Below are 19311 nucleotides of genomic sequence, written 5' to 3' on the forward strand. Positions count from 1 at the left end.
TGTTGTATTTGGTATTTGTTCATGAATTTCTTTTGTTGTTAGAGTGTAGTTGTTCAGTGTCTACTTGTCAGTGTAAACAATGTGTATGTCAAGAAATTCAAAACAATACTGTTGTGCATTTATTTGTTTGTATTTATTGGTATTCAGCTATTTCCTTTTTTAAAAAATTAAATCCTCTGCTTATTGTATCACCTTCTATTTTTTTAAAAATAAAATTGACTGTTTTAGCTCATAATCATAATTCGAAAAGTTGATTAATACTGTCACCAGTATCAATCATTATCACCACTAGATAAATATTACTTGTTAATTCTTTCTTTGTTGTATTCAGGTACATATTTATTAATATTTGAAGGCCTATGATGGAAGGTCTTCAAAGAGTAGAAATAAATGTGGGTTTTTTTAGACTTACTGAAGTGCCAATAGGCCCATTTCAATACAAAATAGATGTCCTTAATATATAAAATAAGAAATTGGTGTGGTATCTTACAAATTGTTAATACAGTTTTCAAAACTGCTTAAATATTGTTGTTACTACTTTCCCTGTCCTCTTAGTTATAATAGAGCAATGTTTCCTATTTTAACAGATAGAATAGCCACTACTTTTGTGTGTCTACAGATTTAAAGAAGCACTGTAAGACAACTGTATTTTTTGGAAGAATTTTTTTTCATCATTACTTTATGCCTTTGATTCTGTAAAAAGAGAACACTCCTATATTTGAAAATATCTATTTCTCAACAGAATGATTAATCTCATCAGATTCTGCTATTATATCTTTGGAATATTTCTCTGTAATCTGTAGGATAAGTAAGAACACTAGAGACCAGGATGTTGTGGGTTTTTTTTTAAGTTGAGCTAAAATGTGGTAGTCTAAATAAAATTTCATCAAGACACTTCTTAGATCATGGTCAGTGATATATGACAAATAGGATATAGCATTTCAGTTTTTAATTTTTGGTGTACACCCTCTGGTCTGAATATTCACTTCAAATATTGAGAATTCCAGTTATGAAATCAAAGCATGTTGGCCTCATTAGAATTCATGTTTGATTCTCCTATACAAAAAAAATGTCACTAACTTTCAGTTGACTTGCTGGATTTAATCTATAAACTGTGATTGATATGGCATTTTGTTCATAAGAAGTGTGAAACTGAATAAGAATATTTTCCTTATCAGTATGGTTCCTTGCCACCTGGTTTTCTACCATCAACGCGTGGAGATGCATCTGTGGTTCCACTGAACGCTGCAGGACCACATCAACTGCCGCCTCCTCCTCCTCCACCGCTGCCTTCTAATGGAGCGATTCCACCACCACCGCCTCCCCCTCCTCCTCCACCACTTCTGAATGGCTTGGGAATTCCTCTGGCCTTTGGTGGTGCTCCGCCACCCCCGCCTCTGCCTGGCCTGCCCGGAGCACAGTGGTCTCCACCTTCATGTACTTTGCCATTTGGAATGAAGCCGAAAAAAGAATTCAGACCTGAGGTTACCATGAAGAGACTCAACTGGTCCAAGGTAGTACTGATTAAAGGGAAACACCTGATGTAAAATCTTCTGTAGAGCTTGGGATAAACAGATTGTCAGGAGTAAGATTATATATACATTAGTTAAAATTTGATAAGATATGAATACTTCTCTGCCTTTAGTTGTCATTGTTTTCCAAAATCTGTGTTTCGCTGACTCATGAATCATCTGGGCAAGTATCTGTTGACTTTCTGAGATGCCTGGAAAGTTTGTTTCTGGTCTAGAATAATGCAGCGTGCTTCCTGGGTCCTGCTCTGCTGTGTCTTTCACCAAACTGTTGACACGGGATCAGTCACTGCTCTGTACTGATAACTGAACAGCCACACAGTTTTCAAACAAATCTCTTGCATCTCTCTAGCTGGACTGTGGGAAGAGGCATTGCAAGTCTCTCCATTTGTCCTAAGTATAAATATGTTTATATAAATTTACTGATTGAAAAAAATATACGATCTGTTTGTTTGGGTGGTTTTTTTTTTCTTCTCCATAGTGACAGGATCAAGTATACTAGGTTGATCAATCTACTAGCTTTTGGAAGCTATAATTATTTAGACCAAACTAAGCCTGTAAAACATTCTTCAGAGTTTTATGAAGCAATCAAAGCTATAATCTAAAAAATATACTTAAAGGACACTTAATATCTAGTTAAACTAGATGTGTTTAGAGACTATTGTAAGTTTACCCAGGTTTTAAATCTAGAGCAAATATAATTTGCTACATTTAGACATTGGATAACAGAGTATGTTGTCTGTATTGCTTTGCATTCTTAGAATTGTATGTCCAAAAGCACTTACTCTGAACATTATTATCTTCAATCAGAAATATATGAATAATTCTAAAGATGAGTTATATACCAAAAGTTCATGTGTTTTACAGAGCTTCTAAGTATTTCGTTTTCTTTAGACTCTACAGAGCACAATATCTGCATAGTATCAAAATAATTTAATTAATAACATTTTGTTTTGTCTCTTGCTTGTAGATCAGGCCTCAGGAAATGACAGAATCCTGTTTTTGGGTTAAGGCAGAAGAGGACAAGTATGAGAATGCTGACATACTTTGCAAATTGGAACTTACGTTTTGTTGTCAAAAAAGGGGTAAGTAATGGGTTGCTTTAATTTGCAGCTTTTATAGATATCCTTAACATTTTGGGGGCTTAAATATCATATGAAAAATTCAGACTGTAACATTAATGCTCTGTTTTTAAGTGAAATGTGTGAAGAAATAAGTTGAAAAATCCCAGACTGCTTAAAGCAGTAATATTGAACTATTTTACTTGAAGGGTGGCAAAAATTGTGTGACCTATAAGGAAGTCCTTACCAAAAACCACCAAGAAATGTTTCCAAATAATATAGACTTTTATTCAGTCACCTTTGGAGAAGAAAAAAAAAATCTATAAAATTTTGTCAGAATACTTTAATAAAATGCTGTGACTTAATCTAGAGTCCAAGATACGTGTTTACCCTCGGAATGCATATAATAATTGATGTGTTTTAGTTCCATTTTAATGATTTTTTTTTATTTTCGGATAAACCTGTGGCAACGTTGATCTCCTTGGATATTTTGCTTAGCTTCTTCCCCTTTTTAAGCCTTGTGGAAGAGCAAAATTCCTGGCTTTAAACCTTTTTTTCCCTTTCTGGAATTAGTTTAGATTATTCTGCCCCATATATAAAATGCCTGTATTTCCACTGTGATCTCTTGACAGATTTTTTTTTTTTTTTTCCCCCGCTTCCCCTCTCCCCATCCCTCCTTGATTGGTATCAGAGACTTAATGCTTCGGGGCAGCCAAAGAAGTGCAATGATTAATTCCTTTTCAAATTGAAAAGGCATTATTACATTTTTAATTTGTTTTACAAATTTCACTTTGATATTTTTATTTAATATAATGCATGACATTCTCAAGTTTCTCAGTTTTTTTAATGCTTTGGTGTGTATTATCCAATATTTTTTTTACCATAACCAAGAACTTTATTCTGCTTTTGTCAGAGCAGGCTTCCTGCTCTAGTAGTGGTTCTAGTGAGTTGAGTATTACAGTTTACTGTTGTTGATATTTAATAATATTAAGAGTGTTGTACAGAGATAAAAAGGCAAGAAAACCTCACAGACTTTAGACGTTTTTGCTTGAACCTGTTAGAGTAAGCCTCAAAGATAATTGTAGTGCCTTTATAATGTTAGGAGAATTCCCAAGAATGTTTCCTGAGTTAATAGGTTGGAAAGTTTAAAAGCCACTGGAGGAAATACTGTTTCCTATGTGTAATTAAACAGTAAAATTTGGGAGACAAGATGATGTTCAGGCCAAACATATTAATGGCTCAGAAGAGGACTGTGAATCTCCACAGACAGGGAAAACATTAGAGTTAATAAGATTAACAACCCTTCAAAGTTTAACTGAATGGACTGAATACATTGTTTTGACAAAACCTAATAGAAGAGTTATTTGATCTACAGTTGGAAAGTCAGTGAAGTACACTCTTATACCAAATGGGGGGAGGAATGGGGAGACGATTAAAAAGCTCTAGCCTGCAGGGACAAATTTAATATTTTTTTACAGGTGGAGCTTACTGCTTAATCTTTTTTATTAAGATTTGAAATCTCTCTCATTTCACATGGGTGATATAAGTGTGACATCATCTTAATTTTTCAAAGGAAGTGGAGACACTAAAGATTTTATTTAGAACAGCGAGTAGGTATCTAAAGGGGAACTTGGAACTAAATTTCATCTTTGTTCAAGTGAGTAGTTTACAGAAATTTGCCTGAATGTAAGTAGACAGCATCAGGCATCTCAGTGTCTCTTAAGAGCATGAATTCTAGTACAAAGGGCAGCAAAGTAACTGCTTTTGTTCTCATGACCATGGAGAGAGGGGATGCTTCGTTGTAGGTTATATATAACATTGATCATAACAAAACTTGCCAGATAAATTTGAGACATCTAGTTTTCTTTGCTTTTCAGTCTTGAAGAGATTTAACACTGTGCATTCTATAGTAGAATGAGGAAGCCATTTACTAGACTCAGTTTGGGAGCAGTCCGTGACTATTTCTAAAGCTTTCTATCTAAAACCAGAAAGACGAGAAGTTGAAAACGATTCTGTAGCCAAATGATGACATTCAAAGACTGAGCTCTTTTCCATTCTGTTGAAGGATCTGCTTATGCACTCTTTTCATTGAAGCCATTGTGTAAGAAGAGGTATCCAGTTGTGCAAGCAGGGACCAGAATGTTCAATGATGCTTTAACTGAATTTTATTCTGATTAAGTAAAATCAGAGTGAAGTACTCAAATGTTCAGTTGCTGCATTTTGCCAGCTGATGTGCCGAAAGTATTTGTGTTGATCCAGAAGAGGAAGTCTTATGTGTATGTAAATAATCCATTGAGAAATTTCTACGAGAAAAAGGAATACGTAACAGTATAGAATAGACTTGAAGCTTTAGCAGATGTTTGTGTAGAAGTTATGTGTTGATTCTGAATGGGTATTGAAGGAATTGAAATAACTGAATATGTTATGGAGGTATGAAAGGAACATTACTGGAAGAACAAAAAAGTAAAAGAGACACTAGCTTCAGAGTGTAAGAAAAATAATGAGTAGTAGTATGGAGCCAAAACTGTACATGGAGAAAAATAGTTTTGTTGAGGATGTCTGGAGACATGTCAGAGGCATGTTTGTGAAACATGGATTTACTTAGTTTGTAAGGGACCTCTGGAGGTCATCTGGTCCAATCACCTTTGTAAAAGGAGAGTCAGCCTAGTTCCTGAGTTTGAGATACACCTAAAGATGGAGATGCGTGGATGGACAATGTGTTCCCATGTTTTTCATCGTTGTGGTGAATCTTGTTTCATAAAGTCTTCCTGGAATATCTCTTGTTGCAACTTGTGTCTCTTGCTTCTTGCTCATTGTGCACCCCCAAGAAGAATCTGGTTCGCTCTTAATTGTAGCTTTCTGTTAGGTAGTTTGGGACAGCACTAAGGGTTCCCTTGCCCTTCATCCTTCTCAAGACCGACAGCGCTCTCAGCCTTGCTCTCTGCATCTTTTGTTTCAGCCCTCTAATTGTGTTGATGGTTTTCCACTGTATTTGTTCCTTTATATCTATATTTCTCTTGAAGTGGGAAGCCCCAAACTGAAAAAGTACTCCAGATACCTCTTCCTGAGAGAGAAGAGAATAGAGGGAACTAATGACTTGCTTTACTCTGCTGACAACAGTTTTGGTAACTTACTGGAGGAAATGTTCTCACTGTGCTGCTTGTTTAGTAATAATAATGATGGTGATGGTGATAATGATGAGTCCATGTAAAGGTCTATGGGTGGTTCATGGTATCTTCATTCTTTTACTTGTTATAAAGATATTTTTGTCACTTTCCAGAAACTGAAGCATTTTGTGAAAGAAACATGTTTTATAAAAATTAAAACTTTGAGCTGGAACAATGAGAAGTATCGAAGCACCAATTGCAGATGATATACTTGTAGCAACTGATGACAAAGTGTAATTTATTTATTGACTCAGAATTGATTCTTGTCTCAGAATAAATTTGTAATCTTAAAGAAACCTAGGATTATAGTTATGAAAGAAGTAGGGAAGGGCATAATGGAAAACCAACTCCTTTATCATAAAACCGTATAGATTTACTGCTACACAGGGAATGTGGGAGGAGAATACTAGCTCAGAATCTGGAAATACAGCTGAGTGTGTGGAGGGAATATTTTCAGTGTAAATACTTGAGAAAAGATTTGATTATGACTGAAAAGTGTACATACATTTAAATATTTGCAAGAAAACTTGCGACTATATTGTGAGATGCCCCAAGAAACAAACAAAAGGTTCTGGAACCTTCAAAGCATTAGGTTTTTGTCAGCATCTAAAAGAATAAAAATGAATGAAATCGCTGCCTTAAAGACATCGGCATAGAAGTAAGGTATGTTCCGTGGTTCTGTCCCTGGCTGATGGGGAAAGAACAAAAAAGTAATTGAGGAGTTCTGAAAATAAGATGATGAATGTGAATGGTTTGTATGAATGATCTTTAGTTTTCTGATAACTTTTCTTTATAAAGGCAGAAAGGAGGATTGGTTCAAAGGGTAGTTAGAGACTTGAAAGAGAAAGAAATAATAAGAAATATCAAGTGTTTCAGATTTATCAGGATTATACTCTTGGGTGCAAATCAATGAAGAAAATCTGTGAAAAGTCTTTTTGGCAACAAAGGTATCAAAGGAATCTTCTATTTACTCTAATTCTTTGAAAACGTTAAACTGAATATATGACTTAAAGTTAACTGGTGTGTGAAATGCTGGGCAGCAGAGCTGGAGCAAACCTTATATGTGCTTTTATATTATCTTAAGCCTAAGAGATAAAATGAACAAACAAAAATGCCTGTTATCGAATGACAACCACTTTATAATAGATGTGTTGGAAGCCCGATGGAAGGAGAATGCTGCCAGCTTTGCTGGAATGATTAGACACACAGGCAGGGGAGTGGCAGTTTGCATAAAAAATAGCATGAAGTGTAGCAGCATGAAAATCTTGTGGGGGGGAAAAGAGCCTACTATACAAAACCTCATGAATGGAAGTTCCTTCTAATAATATAATATTATACTGTATTAATAGCTCTCGAATCACATGATGTTTGTGATGAGAAAATGATAAGTGAGATTAGAGAAGCTGCAAATTTTGTGGCAATAAAATGGTAGATTTAACTACCTGCATATGGGCTGAATTGATTCCTCATCAGGATGTTATGAGAAGATGAAAGCTTTGGATGCGACAAACTATCGTTTCCAATATTCCTGTAACCAATGTGAAAGGGAACTGTTCTGGGAATGGGCTTCAGTCATGCACGGAACCTGGGAGGTCAGAGCAGGAAAGGAGGAGGGATGATCACTATCTTAATGTCCTACCAAGAGGGAACAACCCAAGGAAATCTATTATACAGGTATTCAGCTTCAGGACAGAGAACTGAATGAAAGATGCAGATGGTCAACTAAGCAAGATACCCAGGCCTACTGACAACCCAGAGGCTATTCTGAAAATGCTGTCTTAAAGATTTGAATGAACTTCGTAACGTAATTCAGAAAAAGCCCAACTGAAGCTATAGGGTAAAAAACACGTGTGGCTCAATAGAAAAGTTAAAGACAGTGTTGCAGGGAAAAAGAGAGCCTTAAAAATGTGGAAGTCCTGCCCAAATGAAGATAACAAGAAAACTCATTAAATGTGGCTAGATAAATGTAAACAGAGCATTATTCACATACTCTCTTAGAATTCCAAATTTCCTGCAAAGGATACATCACCTGATATTGAAAAGTGTATTTAATTCTTTGAAAATGAAGTTAGCTAATGAATTGGTGGGACCATTTGGTGACAACTCCAAAGGTTCAGTGGTTTCAAAGAATTACACAGATTCAGGGATAATAAGCCCAAAAGAAATAGTAAAAGATGTAACATTCCTAGGGAAGGAAGAGCAGCTCCCTTTTTTGGGAAGCGAGGAGAATGGATTTTCAGTAGTGATAAGGCTGGCATGGTGTCTTTTTAAGTAACGTCTCTTACTGCAAGTCTTGGAGAGGGAGTGCTGGGCTAGGGGGATCACTAGTCAGACCCAGTAGGGCATTTAGTAGGTTCTTAATCACGGATATGAATGCCTGTTTGCTTGGAGTAGCTTCGAGCTACTATGTTTAAGACTTACAATGCTGAAATAAGGTTTTTGTATGCAAATGCTTGGTCTTGTCATAGAAAGGAGAAAAGTAACGTAACGCCTATAAGAAATGTACTTCCTTTTTGGGGATATTTTGAAGAGCACTGGTGTGGAGAAGATATAGCAATAAGTTGGCGGAATTCTGTGAATAAGTGTAATTAATTTAGTGAGACTGTAGTAGTTAGAATTAAAGTGGGGCATGTGTTCAGGGTAACTCAAGAGAGAACCAGCTACCTGTTGATTCAAGTCATCCTTTGGGTACTTGAAGTGGTTTGCCAAAGGTGATTTCAAGGCTTTGAAGGTTGTATGGAATGTACAAGAAAGCAACCTCTACCCAAAAAGAAATCTTTGGAAGCATTTAAATATGAAATGAAAATTTGTTTCATGTATGCAAAATATTAGAAAGCTGGTAGTTTTCTGAAATATGTATATTATAGTTAGTGTGCTGGGTTTATAAATATCCTATTAATAAGTTGATTTGATTTGATCCAAATAATTTTTTTCCATAGCTCTTATGTTTAAAGTGTTAAAGCGCAAATGAGGATTAGAAATTGCAGATCGAACACACAAGAAGCCACTCCTAAATTCTTCATTATTTTAAACAGTATTCAGATAACTGCAGTTAATGGGAGATGGCATGGGAAATTAGAAATTTACTCCTCTTTCTTTTCTAGATATTAAAGGGAACTGATGTAGCAAACTCGAGACAGAAAGATTGCATGATCTTTCTCTGTTGTTTTTTTTAATCAACTGGGATGGATTTTTGTCCTAATCTTATTGGAGATGGCAGTGTCTGATCCCGTAACACCAGAGCTCCTGCCAGACTTGATTATTCAGAGTAAAGCACTTCTGTGGGAGTGCTGTATCTGTTGGCACTTGTCTTGAAAAAGTCAATATAGTTCTATTTTTTTTTTTTTTTTTTTCTCTCCTGTATAGTCTGTAAGAAAAACCATCAAGGCTTAAACTGCTATGGAGCCAACCAAGTCTCAAACATTTTAAGCCAGAAAAGCGAGTAAATGGTAGCAAAAAGGTCAGATAAGCCGTATGAATTAGTTTAGTGCTGTATTTGACATGCCACAGCTACCCAGCATGAGCAATAGAACCTGTGGCCAGCAACCTGAAAGATTAGGTGGAGCATCATAATGTCCTTATACTTTTTTTCCTCTGGAGTATGATTTAGTTGAAGGAGAAATTACACAGAAGTTGCTCCAAACTCTTCTTCTTATTGAATCTTACTATTATAAACCTGTAAGACTGCCAACAGCATATTCTAGTAATTTCTAAAATTATTCTAAAAGATTTTTTCATTACAATGAAAAAAGGAAAAAACGTGTTGTTTTTTTGTTTTTCTTTATTTTTCTGAAGAATGCAGGAGTAAGTTATAGGCATTTACAAGGGACAGCAACCAATTACTATTGTCTGTAGAGCACTGAAATGTCAATGGTATCTTGCAATTTTAATATGGTATCTTTCTGTTGAGGAAAGAGATGGTATATTTACGGTTGCATCAGAGGTAAATTGATTAGTAGTTTTTATTCTTAAAAGATAGAACGATCTCTGCTCTTATATTATTTGAATACCTGTAAGAGAATACCATTCTCTTATAAAATGGAAAAGCTTGTGCATTGACTTAAAGACAGAGAGGTCTCTTACCAGTTACCATCACAGGCAAGGCAGACTCAATTTGTGAAAATTAATTTAACTTTTTTTTTTTTTATGTCCTTCCACAGTTAGGAGAAACCTTCAGTTGGTCAGGATGTTAATTATACTTCAGGAAGTGGGATGTGAATAACTCCTAAAACATGACTTTTGTATTTGAGAGAACCTCGCATATGGGTAGCAACCAAAAAATGAAAACCTGAGAGGGTGTTTACATATTAACAGTTGGAATAATTTAACAATAGCATTTATTTTGTACTTTGTTTCTTTCTGGAGCTATAGTTATATTGTGGCATCTTTTCCCCTTTAGTCTCTTTCTATGGCAATTTCTTAGGATAAATTCTCATCAGTTCCCTAATTTGAGTATATCAGAATCATCCGTAATGTCAGATGAGTATTCTGGTAGGACTATAGGAAAGCAACAGCAGTCTGTCACTAGATGTTATAAATAGTTTCAGAAAAACTTTTGTTGCTAGAACGGGTACTTCGACGTCTATTTACAGTAAGGAAATGCTTTATCAGGCAGTGAAAGGGTATTGCTGAAGAGTTTGTTACAGCACTTTAAACAACCACCTAAGCAAAGTATTAATTTAACCTTAATTTTAATTTATTTTAACTTACTTTAATCTATTTTTTTTGCTTTATGGCATAGTTTCAGTCTGTGTTATTATTAGGTAATCGGTTCTTACCTTCTACACGCAGACTATTTATTTCCTGTCAGCTTCAAACCAGATTGAGCGCTTTCCTTTCTCCGCAGTGAAGTGCCTTGAAGGAGTAGTTCCTGTAGTTCAGCTTTACATTTTTCTTTCAAACAATTTTCTTTCACAGCCGATTTCTACCTAGAATGCAGTATTTTCTGCAGTCAACTCGTGTTTGATGAAAATATGACAGTATATTCAAGCTAACAAAAACACTCCACTCCCATTTTGCAACACTGTGGTAGGAAAAGCCTTCAAGGGCTTGTTTTAGAAGCAACTAGAGCGTTCCTTTATTGATTTCAAGTAGAGAATGTTTTTACAATGTGAATAAGTAAAATGCTGCAGGAGGTAGATATTTGGTAGATGTTTTCATGTATCCAGAGAGGACACAAAGTCTGCTCCATGTTGAAAGTTGTAAACCATAAATACCAATGGAACTGAAAAACAGGTTTGGAACTTAAAATGAAAGTTAAAGGAGGTCATCACAGTGCCACTGCTCAAACTAATAATTTTGTTTATTTAATTGAAAAGACTCAATATAACAACTTGTATGTTTGTCCCTATACCAGAAAGGATCTTGCAAGAATTAATTTGCTAGTGTTTGTATCGCACACAAGGTATAAAACACTATACACCTACTACAGACCTGTTTTCCTGCATTTTACCTCCTTTTTAGTTTTGTTACATGTTTATGCACTAAGTGCTTGTGATGAATTTCTAATCTAATGTTACAAGTGTTTATATCTGACTAAAGGTAACACTATATTTGAGTGCAATAAAATCTTCATTACAACAGTGCTTTTATTGTAGTCCTTTTTCATTGTGAGCTGAGAAAAATAATTTAAATTCAAGAAAAGAAACGTTTAACAAACCTTATTTGGCAAACCTTCAAAGTCACTGTCGATGAAAATTATTAGCATTTAAATTTCCATGAGCATTACTTTTCGTCCTTTAGAAAATCTACCGTTTAGTTTCTCAGTGAAAGACTTGATTCAGAGAAAATTCATTTCAAGGACAATTTAATTAAAAAAAAAAATAAACAAGATATGTTGATGGACCAGTGACTTTCAGTTAGGCAGCTGGTGGACAGTACTTGGGTGGACACTGGTACGCCATGCAGAATATAGCAGTATATTTGGCAGAGCCTTTGATTCTGTTTGCGTTTGATCTCATTCCGCTAGAACAATATTTTAATTTATTCATGTGCAAAAAGTGGTTACAGACATCTTTCCTTACCCGCTAAGATTACATATTCTTCTTTACTTACTAGCTCCAAGTAAATATGATCTGACCTTATCTTATACATAACTTCTTAATTAAGTGAGGTCTTGTATAAAAATAGTAAGTCGATTACTTCATGTGAACATTTGAGAAACAGACTTGTAGGCTGCTGTTCTCTTCTACATAATCTCTACGTGATAAATTTCTCATACTTTTTTTCATTCTAAATAGATTCTTCTGGTCTGTAAGTATGTTGCCTTGAGAATGTCCTAACAAACTATTTAATGAGGCTCTTTCAATATGTTTTATGAAACAAACATCACCATAAAGGATGTGTATTTTCTAAATGTCCTGTAGATGGGGTTCCTCCCTGCCCCATTAATAGCAATCAGGTTCTGAAGGTTATGTGAGAATGGAGATAAATTAATTGACATGAAATGGTAGGATTTTGTGGGGGGAGTCAAATCAGAGTTCCAAAAAAATATTCTTTTACAGAAGATATAATCCAGTTCAGCATTCTGAAAACTTTCCTAATATGACATGTTCCTCCCTTCTTCCTTCCCTCCCTTCCTTCCTCCCTCCCAATATTTAAGTACTGTTTCACTGTAAATATTTACGTTTTCAGGTACATTTTCCTTCTGGATCAGTTTGTTGCTTTCTGTTTCATTTAAATTAAGAGAATGAAAACATTGGACAACACGTTCTGTATCTTTTAACAACTTTATATATCTGTTTTATGGCTTTGCTTCACTGCTCTTCCAGTTTTTTACAAGTTAGTGAGGCTCTACTTTTTAACTCAGGAGATAGTTCTACAACCTTACTCACCTTTAACAGCACCTGAGTAATGAAACTCAGAAACCTTATCTGCTCTGTTATTCAACTTAACAGTTGTAAAGACTGTTTCCTGCTGTGCAATCTGACTTGTCCTTTGATATAGAAATGCCTGTTCCTAAAATTGTAAATGCATATGTATAGCCAGCAAGGGTAACAAGCTGGGAAGAGACTACTTAGGGTGACTGCTTATCTTTGCAGTTCCTTGTTTGTGTGGTGTAATGCCTTTTGGCGCTTAGAATTTGGCTGCAATGTACTTGCTATACATGCAGCAGAATGTTGGGTTTTGTTGCCGCATTTCAGTGTAAGATCTTAAAGTATTGGGTCATCTACTTGAAATAGAGTAGGAAGATGGAAAAAGCAACTAGATGTTCAGTAAGGTTATTTGAAAGAAAGCTGCTATCAAAGCTGACAAAATGGAGGGTAGAAGTAACTGGAATGTGTGAAGAGAAACTGGGATTCAAGACTCAGTTGCATGTTGCGGGAGAAATACTAGCATGTGGAGTTCAAGAGATGTATAATGCTACTGTGAAAAGAAACAAACCTGGATAGATAGAGCTAAAACCAAACTGGGTTAGACCATCCTAACTGCAAAAAGCCAAGAGAGAAAGTTTATTGTCAGTAGTAATCTAGCAGTATGAACTAAGCTGATTTTTTTTTTTTTTTTTAATCCTCTATGGAGGAGAAACAGCAATGCTAGATGGAGGATTGAACTTGGTCAAACTTGAAAAAGGGGAAGACAGAATCTGTTTGCTGCTACCTGTTGACTCTCAGAATGCACCTCTGAGTCTTCCTTATTCAGCAAAATAATGGAAGAGGTAGTGAGCAAAGCGGGGCAAATGGTGAGTTGAGCTGTGCTGTGCGGATGCACACTTTATGATAAATGTAAAGAATCTGAACCACTTGAACAAAAATAGTTCTTTTGAGAACAGAGTACCCATACTCACTAGAAGCAGCCAGTTCTGATCTTCAGATTACTCTTACTAAGGGAGAACCTCAGAGTATGGACCAAAACTCGAAGTATGAAGCATATTTGAGACTAAATAAAAGCCTTCCTGAAACAACAGAGGCAAAAATAAGTACGGTTGAAAAGAGTAAGATAAATTAAGGACAAAAGGTTTCTTGTTTCAAGGGGCTATTGTGCCTCTGATTTGCCAAGAACATACTGTGATTCATTTTGCTAGAACTTGTGCCTACATTTGGGGTGAAATGGAAATGACATTACACTTCTTTAAAAATAATTTAAAAAATTGTTCATTTGTAGCACTGTCAGTGTTTGTTCTGAACTGGTTATGTAGCTCTTGGTACTTGAGACTCCACTCTCTGAAGATAAGGCTTTTTCTTTGATCACAAATCGGATTTTTCTGTTTACTCGGAGAAATATTTGTATTCAGTCTTTAGAGGGGGGAAAAAAGTCGTATAGGTTTAATTAAAGTATGATTCTGCTGCAAGAACCACATTAACTGATAATTATGCTTCTGATAGTTGCTTTGTTACTGTTTGCAAGTAGAAATAATAAATAATTTTGATGCATATAAGATTAGACTAATTTCTCAAAAGTCAGTGAGGTCTAGTGACTAGGTAGTCAGCCATTGTGCATATGTAATCCTAACGGGAAGAAAGAGATAAAATCCTGTTCTACAGCATTTAGAGATGTTAATGTAATCAGTAATGGAAGGACTTAAATTGATACAAAGCAGACTTATTTTTCCTTTCTTATCTTTCTCCAGCATTTAAAAATTTGAGGCTAATATAAAGACGTATGGCCAGATAATAGATAAATACTTCCACCTTTGTTGTGTGATAAATTATATTTTTCTTCATAAAAGATGTGTAAAATAAATGAAACTGTATACTCAACTGACTCTTCAGAATCTCTATAATAGAATCTACATCATCTTCAGTCTCACAAAACTACAGCATTGACTTTGAAGAGCAGGAATTCAAGAAGCTTTAATGATATGAAGATTGTTTGCCTGAGTTGCTGAAGGAATGAGAATTTTCTGGATGGAGTTTAAAATGCATGCTAATTAGGGAGTCTTTTGATATTTAGCCTAAAAGTATATTCACAGTATTTGTCTGACATGGTAACTTTGGTAGGTACATTTGATTTACTATTATCTATTTGGAATGCAGAAATACATATCCCTTTTCCACATAAGAGAATATCTGAATTTGCAGTGAAGTTACGCTCAGTTTTATAGTATGGTGTGGTATTTATCTGTTCTCTAGCCAATAAAGACGAGAATTCACTTGCAATTCCATCATCACCATCGTTTAATCTCAGTGCATGAGACACAAAAGCGTTTTACTGAGAAAAAATGCTACAGTTCTCTCCCACTTGTATTTTAATATAATATTCTGAAATTATGTATTTAAAGCTTGCTTGCAATAGAGGCTTTCTGAGTTTGAATCTTTCTCTGTTTACGATTGGTCGATCACTTCATTCCTTAATGTACCACAAGAGTGTGTCATAGTACAGTAAATGATCTGTATTACTGAATATCTGTTACAGATTTGATGAAAGATGAGAGAAGACTCATAAGAAATACAAACTTTGGAAGTAACATCTGTTTTACTTCTGTAATAATGCTGAAGTAACGTGTTCTGTAATTGGAAGGTACATAGGGCACACTTTCAACTAAAAGACTTTTTGCACTTTTTTTGGAAAAGAGAGGTTGATGTTATTTCCTGCAAGTCTCTATTTTCAGGGAAATTAGCAAGTGGCATCTTATAACTCAGAATCTTGTTTCTTAGTTGATTCCTGTTTGTGTCAGTTTTTTATATTTGTCTTTTGTATTAGAGAAAGCTTTTAACAGAATATTTTTATTTAAAGGAAATTTTAGTATTCTATTAGCTGTGTCTGTAGAATGGTATGCTGAATATTAAATCTTTGAGCATATTTAAATATTTCTAACTACTTAGGCTGTGAATTAATAGAAAAGGTTCTTTTATGGGTTAGAAATCATGTACCTATATTAGTAAACTTCACTCTTTTCCTGTCTTTTTTTATGGTAGTGATTAAAAGTTTTTAATGTGCAAATTGTGAAATATTGTTTTAAGATCAGAACACCAATGTGTTCTTGGAGAATTGTGCTGTGGATTCCAATATAATCTCCAGTTACACTGGAGATAGTGTCTCATTAAGGTGTTGATGGTATTTTAGTGTTATTAGTTATTTAATTTATTTTCTGTTTTCCCAGAAAGCTTGCGCTCAGCTCTGGCTGTTGCTCATACCTGTGATGTTATGAGCAATCATGAAAAATATGCTTCAAAATATGGGAAAACTGATGCAAAGGGAAAGTACATTGCAAATGAAAACATGGAAAACAAGCGAGTTTCTTGGAAACATTTTTACCATGTGGTTTTATGTTTCTGAATACAAGTGAAGATAAGCAGTAGTTAGAAAAATTATTTGAAGATCGTATTTCATTTAGATTGCAAAGTATTTTAATGTAGATTTCTGGATAGAGGCAGGAGGTAGCAAAGACTATTTGCACAAAATCAGCCTGTGAATATATGAGAGCAATGCTAGGCTGAGCTTTTTTGAGAATTAAATACATACTTTCTGTTTCAGTACCTTAGTTCTGGTACTACAGGATATCAGACTTGCAGCAATCAAGCAAGTTTTACTGCTTTTAGTATATAACCAATTTTTCACGTTGATTTCATTGGAGAGAAAAAAGTTCTGAGCTGCTTGCATCTTTCAAACAGTTAGAAAGGTACACTACTGTCAGCGCTGAGAACAATACGTTTTGGTTTGTTTTTTTTCAGCTGGAAATGCAAGGGAGAGATGTTGGCATTTTCTGTAGTTAACTGCATCAACCTAAACCCCTCTCTCTATGTTACATTCAGATATACATTTATAAAGGCATTAGTATCAGTCAATCAGAGGAGTTCTAATGGTTCATTTCTCCTAGAGATTGCTATTGAAAAATATTGTTTCCTGATATTTAAAAGTCTAACAATAAGAAGCTATAGCTCTTATTTACTGAACTTTGTGCATGAGAGTCCCTGTATCCCAAAGAAAACAAAACAATTTGGTATCTGAGCAATCTGGTATCTAGAGATATGTGATGCAATTTCCTCATACTGTAGAAACTTTCATGAGTGTATTATGAATACAAAGGTTTTGTCTGTTGTAGTTTGTAGCTGAATGACTTTCTGATAAATGAACTTGTGGCTACAGTTACAAGATGGTACTTGCCTTCTTTTTTGCTTTGTTAGTTTTCTTCTCTTTCAAGGCTCTCTTCAAGCAAAGCAGAACTTTAACAGACATTCTATAAGGTCATAAAATTAAATAAATGATCATTGACTCATTTTGTATGTTTTTCTCAGCACTTTTTATTAGGTGTTTTTTTCTGCATTAGACCTGTCCAAAATCAATAGTTAAAATGGGCACTCTTCTGAACAGCTTTGAATAATTGGCTTATTACAGAGTATATTAAAGCATATAATCTAAATTAAGGTATGCTCCATTTACCTTTACTTGCAGTGTTGTTATGGCTTGAGACTATGAGATTTTAGTGTTTAATATGATGAGCACGTGGAGTCTTAATGGTGTAACTCACATGCTTAGACAGTATACCCCTATAATAGTCTAATCTTTTGCTTGACACACTATGCACTGAAACTTCTAAAACCTCATTAAGTATTCCTAATGTCCTATTTCAACCACTGGTAATGGACTAGGCAACCTTTAAATGTGTCTAAAGTGATCTTACAATTTGATGTAAACTGTAGTGTGTTAAATAGAAACTTCCTGAACTAGAATATGTTTGGTAAATCCAGTTGTTTCCAGCTTGAGTGTATATGAGGTCAGTCAAGCCTCTTGGCCTGTAGAAGGCTCATAGTAACACTGACCTTTTCTGGGCTCTTTAACACCCTCGGTCCCCAAGGAAAACAAAACAAACAACACCCTCCAACCCCTAACGAAGCAACCTGCCTTCCCTTGCCCTCTGGAATATTTGGGGTAATTTCCTGAAGGAAAGTTTATGCTTTATGAAACTATGTTCTGTGTGCTAGAATAAATCTCAGTACTTTTATAGTTACTAAATTTGAGCTATTATAACTACTGTTGTTCATCACTGTTTTCTTAATTCTATCTTATTTTAAATCTCAGTCTCTTACTATGAGGAGATGACATATACTTGCAAGAATAGGTAGATCAAAACTATAACTTACTATTACTGTTGGTATTTGATCTGAAACTAATACATAAATATGATAGTTCAGTTACTTAAGTCTAAGATGGTAATTTTTCTGGGTTTTAGCATTGTTTTAAATCTGCCTGATCATTTAATGATTGAGATTAAGTTAATTCAATTAAGTTAAATCCTAAAATAAAACACTAAAACATTTTGTCACCTTAGATCTTAATTATTGATTAGTGATTATGTCATATCTAAGTAAGATGATTTTGTAAAACTTATGTAAGGAATCCTTTTGTAGTCAGCAAGATTACTCTCCTAACAAAAAATAAGTGAAGATCAGGAATTTTAGTTTGCAGTGTCATTTGCTAATAGACACAGTAATGGTCAGTTAAGTATCTCTGGCTGTGCACTACTTCAGATTTCTCAGTAAGATTTCAATGAATATTTCTGTCTTTGTATACATGATTCTTTAATTTCACATATATTATATGAAATCAGTTTATTGTCTTATGTTGCATTCTTGCATTACATCTTTTTTGTTCTGTATCCCAATACTTTTTTAAACTATTTATGCATGCTGTTTTGACTTTCTGCTTCTTCCTGTCTTCACCATAGCAACCAGATTCTTGGATCTTTTTCAGCCTGTATTATGTTTTGTATTACTTTGACCTTTGTATATTTTAAAAAGATTCCAAACTTTACTCATCTTACATTTTTACTAGAAACAGATCTTAATGTCATATTTAATAACTTATTAATTGATGCTTCTCTGTAAACCTTGCAACCTCTGCTTTTGCAACCTCTGCTTTTTTAAGAGACTATTAAGCTAGGAAGCCTTTTTTTTTTTTTTTTTTTTTCCCCCTCCCTCTTTCTGTTGCAGTTTAGAACTGTGATTTCAGACCTGTTTCAAATATTTGGTTAAAAATCTAACATCTAGTATGTGTTGAAAGTAATGACTATGCAGTTTTAGGTATAGATTTTCGTTTCCAAGTCTCTGCAACAGTAACAGTTTTTAAAGATATATTTTCTATCATAGTTAACTTGTGGTTTTAAGTATACTCAGTAAGAATGACAGAAATACTACTTTTATACTTTCTAATGAAGCAAAGTCATCTTAAACCAAAATATCAGTTCTTCTCAGGAAAGGCTTTTATTTTGGTAGTTCTAAGAATAAAATTATAAGATAATATTTTATAGATTGCTCACTAATCCATGACAGCATATTTTTTTTTTTTTCTACCAACCTTCAGCTAAGGTCATAGTTTAGAAATAATTATGCTTCTGTATAAGTATAGGGTTTTTTTTGTTTACATTTACACTAATAACTTTGATTATCCATTGACAAAAGCATAAATTATGTCTGAGAGCACCATATGTAGTCAGTCTAGATGTATGTGTTAATTTAAAGTTAACCGGACAAAAAAGGGAATATTTTAAACATTGAACAGCCATGTTATTTGTTTATTATTTGTAACTGATGTGTTTGCATCTATTTTCAGAAAGTAGATGCAAGAAGGCAACTCTATGAATCATTTTTATGGTGAGATAGCCTTAGTAAATAC

The 19311-nt window shown here is 34.5% G+C and overlaps 1 protein-coding gene across 1 annotated transcript in view; it reads left to right on the forward strand.

The window, feature by feature from the left end:
• The window catches only part of DIAPH3 (diaphanous related formin 3), a 203793-nt gene that overhangs the window by 33603 nt on the left and 150879 nt on the right, over positions 1-19311 (forward strand). The window contains exons 14-15 of the mRNA XM_065631897.1: positions 1179-1514; positions 2500-2614. Coding sequence (XP_065487969.1) covers positions 1179-1514; positions 2500-2614 — 451 coding nt within the window. The remainder of the gene's footprint in view (positions 1-1178; positions 1515-2499; positions 2615-19311) is intronic.

Source organism: Caloenas nicobarica, chromosome 1, assembly GCF_036013445.1.
Source record: "Caloenas nicobarica isolate bCalNic1 chromosome 1, bCalNic1.hap1, whole genome shotgun sequence".
Classification (NCBI taxonomy): Eukaryota; Metazoa; Chordata; class Aves; order Columbiformes; family Columbidae; genus Caloenas; species Caloenas nicobarica.